Below are 6,709 nucleotides of genomic sequence, written 5' to 3'. Positions count from 1 at the left end.
TCCTGCTGTGCTCCGTATACGACACCCTTCCTGCACACATGAGGGTTTAGGGACGACCTGTACTGCAAGCTCTTTGGTCAAAAGGGGACACTGGCACATATATTGTCAGGGTGCAAAACATCTTTAACCCAAGGTTGATATAGGTGGCGCCATGACAAGGTGCTCCTGTCCCTCGCCGACACACTCGAGAAGATAACCATCATCACCTGATCTCGTTTCACTTTAGCTTTCTTTGCTGCTAAAAATGTGTTTAACAAACACACTGTCACAGCAGCCAAAAAAGACAAAAGATATAATAAGAGTTAAGAGCTCAACTAATGGAAACACTAATCACTGTTATGGTGACTTCAAATGAAAACACATTAGAGTTAAACCTCTGTTAATTCTCAAAAGAAAAAAACTGTATACATCTGACAGAAATAAAGTCAGTCTGGTTAGTAATAAGTGAAGCTGGTAAATCTGTTTGTGGAGTTGTTTAATCCTCCTCTGCTGAGATCTTCACAGATTTAATGTCTTCTTTTCTCTTCAGTTGATTTCATCTAAGACTGTGTCTGAAGTCAGTTGTAGTTCTTGTGTTTCTGCTCGTCTCTTTTTCTGTTCTCTTCTTTCCTTCAGTGATTCTGCTTGTTAACAGGCTTATTAAGGCTGAGATGACTCCATATTTAATATACACAGACTTTGTGGCTCAGATACGGTCCAGATCTGGTTGATTTCTTTGCTCTTGGCTGACATGTGGCAGTGCTATGGCCTGCTTGTGGCCCAGATCTGGCAAACAGGAGTGAGCCACCTAAGAGCCATCATTCCACGCTGCATGTGTGCCAGATCATCATTCCACATGTGCCAGATGTGGGCCGGATCTGAGATGTCACAATGTTGCTATGTGGGAGGTTATCTTACCATCAAACATACCCTGAACTCTCGGTTGATTAAACCAAACTTTGCTTACTCAAGGTTTGCTGGTTGCAAAAACGCGCCCAAGAGTAAATTCATCCAACTCAGAGTATATTCATGGTTAACACACCAGACATTCTCAACAGAGCGACGAATCAACAAGTCACCATGGAAATGGATGCTAAGAAAAAGATCTTCTTATTTTGTTAAATGCTGATTTGCATACTTAGTGCATATCGCCACCTATTTGGGGGTTGTGCAATCATTTTTCAATCTTTTTGTTTAATAATCTTTAATCCCTGAGAACATGAAATATATTGTTTATTTGATGCTAATTATATAATAAAAAGAAAGACAGATTAAACTAAATACAGTCTGTGCTTGCAAAGATAACATGGCTGTATAGGTTTATTTTTAGCGCAATTTTCCACCGGACAACTCATTAACTCATGATTTCTGTTCTGTGCGTCTGTGCGCACCAATCTTGCACTTCTATCTACTCCTCAACCAGACCACCTAGAGACTTCGGGTTTTCGGCATTATGTTAAGGAAGGTCTAATCTCGGGAACGCACAAAAAAAAAATCCAGGAAAAGATTTACTATCTCTTAGTGTTGTGATCCCATGAGGTGAGAAAATTGCGCTAAAACACTCACTGAGTTTTTATTACTTGCTTGTTTAGTCCTTTTTCTTCCACATAGCTTGAAAGGTAATATATATCATATATCATGTCATATCATATCATATTTGTCTTTTATTATAGAAATACATTATAGCACGGAAAACGTCCTGTTGAAAAAACAAAAACAAACAAAAAAAACATGTCTGAATGCAGATCAACGATGTGTGAAATGCGAATTATATTGCAATATATTATAATAAAATTAACAAAACTTTGTTTTCATAGTGCTTTAAATATATCAATATAACTATATAAATAATATTGTGCACAATCTGTAAAGCCCACTAGAGCCTCATCAATAGGGCACGCATGCTCTGAACATCTCTGAAGTAAACTCTCTCTCTCCAGAGCAGGTTATGTTCAGAGAGTAGGTTGCTACTTGCATACCCTGAAAGTTATCTTTGTAACCGAAAGTTGAGGTCTAAATGAGAGGAAGCCAACACACTCAGCACAGGGTGATTATCAAGGCAGCCCACTGAGGACCACGCTTGAAGTCATGATCTATCTGGAGCTCGGGGAAGCGGAGGTTTCAGCATAGTGCCCTTTACCCTCTCAGTGAGCGGAAATCACTTCACTCAACCTAGGGTGGTTTAACAAGGAGGCCTCTCTGGGGTCCATATGCTTGAAATAGTGATCTTGCCTGGAGCTTAGTAGAGCGGTGGCTTATTTTCCAGAATAACTCTCTAACCGAAAAGAATCCAACTCACTCAAACAGAATGATTATCAAGGCAACATCTCTTTGGAGGGCCGACCGCTTGCCATATCAATTATCTGGAGCTCAGATGAGCGACTGCTTTGGTAAAATGACTCTCTTATTGAGAGGAGGCCAAGTTACTCACAACAGGTGACATGTTTCGTTCTAATGCTATAAACCATATAAAAACCTCATAAATGACTCTTAGTTTGAGGAGGCATATAGTAACGGTGTCACGATAACCTTCCTTAAAAAATGGGAGCTCCAGGGCCCCAGTTAAATTTTTCATATTTTCATATTTTTCTGATATGATGAACAAACATCCCCTTAATCCCTTTCTATAGGGAGTTGAGGTCACTATAATTTTTCACGGTGGTGAAGTGACCTGCAAAGCTCAACCTGTGACTTCAAAAGCGGAGGCCTTAATGTAAGTGAGGCCTGCCATACCCTTACAGCCTGAAAGGGTACACTCAATACCAAGCCCTGCGACAGGCCTTCAGACTGGTTCCAAACGATGGAACGATGGCATCATTGGCCCAGCCTCAGGCCTGATGTTATGAGCACCTGTGGAGGAAGAAGGGCACAGGGGGAAGGAATATGGAAGAAAAGAGGGTAGATGTGCAGACCCTCAGAGGGAAGGATCGCTTCACTTGTGCTGGGAGCACTTGTGCTGGATCACTTCCTTCAGATCCTGCTTACTTTTCCTCTGGTCGCACCTTCTCCATGACGAGAGGCAACGCTAGCTCTCTAGCCCTGTCTGCGGTTCTCAAACCGGGATGGGCCAGGACTTCCTGGCTGCCTGGGTGCAGACTCAGATTGGCGCGGCATGCATGATTAAATGCATGATCCTCGTCCAGCAGAGCACTCTCGTCAGCGGCTGAAGTGCGTTAGAGATTAACTCCTCTCTCAAACTCTTCTGCCAGCTCCATCTGTGAGTAGCAGTTTCCATCTGTGAGTAGCAATTTCCTTTTTTATTTTTTATTCTTCTGGCTTGAGAGCCTGAGTCACGTTAAATGCATGATGGTAGAACTGTATAATATTAGGAGAGTTGTAATGCATGACAAAACAAATCAATAATTCAACAATTTTATTTGTTAAACAATACAAAATGTTATCAGCAATTCAAAATAAATATTGAAGAATTGTTAAACATTATGAAAATTGTATTATTAAAAAAGAAACCATGCATTTCCATGGATCTGGCAGATCAGTCTGTGTATATAGGCCCACGCTGGTCCACCCGTAGCTCAGACCCTGCTTATGTTACAACACTGCTGAGAAGACCCCAGAAAAGCTTATGCAATTTATTGGCTTATTTTGTTATTATTCATACTTGACATGATGCCTATTAGAAAGTATATTCGACAGGTCATAAAATAAAGTTTGTGCTTGTTCAAAACCATGTCAACTGCATCTGGGCTAAATTCTGTGTTGATATCCCAAAGGAATCAGTAGTTATGGCATTTGGAACCATGGTAGCCTTTTTATCAAAAGTCTAAAAACCTTTCCAAACAAGTGTTCTGAGTGTTTTACTTAATATACGAACTGCTTACATGTGTAAACTCCACAATAAAGCATACAAATTATATAGAATTATATAGAATAAGTAAAACGTAATAAGCATGATTTATATGTTTATTTACAAGACCCAATTTGAATAATAATATCTTTAATGAAAACAAATGATTTGAAAATGCTGTTTATTGTAGAGGTTCCTCCCTCAAAATAATACATTTTTATATTAAGGTCATATTTTAAATGTATTATCACAATGACTGTATATCCTTTAATTTATATACAGTATGTATATATATATATATATATATATATATATATTAGGGCTGTTAAACGATTAATCGCGATTAATCGCATCCAAAATAAAAGTTTGTTTTTACATAATACATGTGTGTGTACGGTGTATAATTATTTTCTATATATAAATACGCACACATGCATGTATATATTTAAGAAATATTTGCATGTATATACTGTGTATATATAATTATATTATATATAATTTATATTATATATAAATATTTTATATATAAATAACACATTTTATATATATAACATACATTTTTCAAAAAGTAAAGACTTTTCTGTTTATAAACTTAAGAAATGTGTGTCTTATTTCTTTTGTTCTCCATCCATAGATTACTGGGTTAAAACAACTTGGAAAACACAAGTACATGATACTTATAACTATGCGGTTGTTGGAGGAAATGTTGTTTCTTACTCTGTAAGATAAAAATGCAATCAAGGCAGAAGTTAAAGCAACTGACAAAACAATTAAATGAGTAATGCAGGTGTTTAAAGCTTTCATGTGAGCTTTGCCAGATCTAAATACAGAGGTAAAAATCACAGCATAGGAAGCAGTAATGAGAATAAAATCTGCAGTTGGTATTAGGAAAACAGTCAATAGTCCTATCATGTTATTAACAGATATATCTCCACATGCTAACTGAACCAACGCCATGTGCTCACAAAAACAGTGGTCGATCACATTTGTTGCACAAAATGACAGTCTTCCAGCAAGAGAAACAATTGTGACAATCAAGAGTCCATTTCTGATTAGTGGTGCAAAAACAAATTTGAGAAAATTTGAGATCTCCTTATATTTATGATAATCAAGAGGTTTGCATATTGCAAAATAACGATCCACTGCCATCCAAAAAAGCAAAGTAGTTTGAAATGTTCCAACAAAATGAAGGCAAAACATTTGTATCAAACAACCTGTTAGAGATATCCCACTCCAATTAAATAAAAAACTAAGAAGCATGTTAGGTACAAAAAAGATTGGCAAGATCAAGTCTACAACACCCATTAAACCTATTAGTACACACATAGGAGAATGCAGAGACCTTTGGCTTGTTATTAAATATATGAGAATAGAATTTGCTGTGATAGCCAATAAAAACATCAGAAAGAAAGGGATAAATAAAAAAGGCCTCCATTCTCCAAGGCTGTAGAAACCATTTAATTTGAAGTCTGTAAATGAAATATTTTGTGCAGGAAGGTCCTTCATTCTGTTCAAACAAATAAAGTTGATCAAGAAAATCAAATTTACCTTTTAACAACACCAAGATACACTTTAGTCATAAATTGTACTGTGCTTAAAAAAAGTGAGCAATGACATTGTTAATAATAATAATAATAATAATAATAATAATAATAATAATAATAATAAACTGGTCAGAATTTAAGCTCTTTTTCTTTTCATATTTACTAGAATCTATTTTTCAAACATTATGGGCTCTCTTAGTATAGTAGTAGAGTTTACCTTAATTCAGATTTTTCTTGCATTGTTATACTGTGATGTAAATCTGAACAGTTAAATAAAAGCTTCCTCTGACACTTCTGCTCAGAAGTACAATGGATTGATTCATCATATGACAAGCATAAAATTCATACATAAACTATTTTTTTTCAAGATAAGATGTCTTGTTGGAGTGCAATGAAAGCTTGACAAAAATCATGGTCTTTAAATACACTGTTGTGTTCCCATGAGTATGTGTGCTACTCCCATTAAAGAAAAGAGCTCACCTCGTTTTTGCTGTATCATAGGTCTGCAGTTTCTGTGCCAGTGGTAATTGTTTTCTAAGTTCTAGGATTTGTATGACCAGTGGATGCCAAGCATGCAACCCAAGACATTTACTCAATGAGTAAGACTATATAAATAAGTGTTTCCCAACACTTTTCATGGAAGGGACCCCAACAATACATTTTCAAAATCTTCCTAATCAAACATACCTGAATCAACTAATCAGGGGTGCGTTTCCCGAACAACGATGTAACTCGCTGCTCAACTACCATAGTACGATGCATCGTTGACGAAATCCACTAGCTAGTCACGACTGTTTCCCGAAACATATTGTCGCAAAGTGGTCGTTCAACCGGTCACCGTGATTTTGCCAAGTAAAACATGTTCCTGGATCAACATATTTTGTTGATCCTGGAATAACATTCCTGTCCCAAAATGTTGTCCTTACCCTATCCCTACCCCTAAACCTAATCCTAATCCTACCCATAACTTTTCCCTAAAATCAGAGGGAAATGATAGGTGAATAACACTGATGTTGAAAGACCTCATCCTGGTTCATCCTGTCAGCCTAAACTTGACATAAACTGTAAACTTGTCCCTCAAATCTGATTGGTTGATTGGAAAGTTGTTCCAGGATCAACAAAGATGTTGATCCAGGAACATGTGGTACTTGGTGAAATCACGTTCACCCGTTCAACCATGGTGGTTTATGACGTCAAGCACCGAATTAACGCTAGATGTTTTGCTATAAATTACAGACATGGCATCTGAGGACTATTTCTAATTTTTCTCAGTTATTTTGCTTTATTTCCAGATTCAATCATAGGCTCGTTCTTACACACTAGAGCACGTTCGCACATGCGCAGTCTTCAAAAACGGTGCTTTTCACGAGTTCACACTTAC

General features: G+C 37.1%; 1 protein-coding gene across 1 annotated transcript; it reads right to left on the bottom strand.

The window, feature by feature from the left end:
• Window positions 1-4,345: 4,345 nt before the first annotated feature.
• On the bottom strand, window positions 4,346-5,290 carry LOC307167248 (olfactory receptor 52K1-like; the record flags this gene model as incomplete). Its single annotated transcript, XM_079886235.1, has 1 exon — window positions 4,346-5,290. The coding sequence occupies one exon, from the start codon at window positions 5,288-5,290 to the stop codon at window positions 4,346-4,348; it is 945 nt and encodes a 314-aa protein (XP_079742361.1).
• Window positions 5,291-6,709: the final 1,419 nt, after the last annotated feature.

This window comes from Squalius cephalus (genome assembly GCF_949319135.1).
Source record: "Squalius cephalus genome assembly, chromosome: 11".
Classification (NCBI taxonomy): Eukaryota; Metazoa; Chordata; class Actinopteri; order Cypriniformes; family Leuciscidae; genus Squalius; species Squalius cephalus.
Note: the sequence above shows the minus strand (reverse complement) of the source record. Positions and strands in the feature narration are given on the sequence as shown.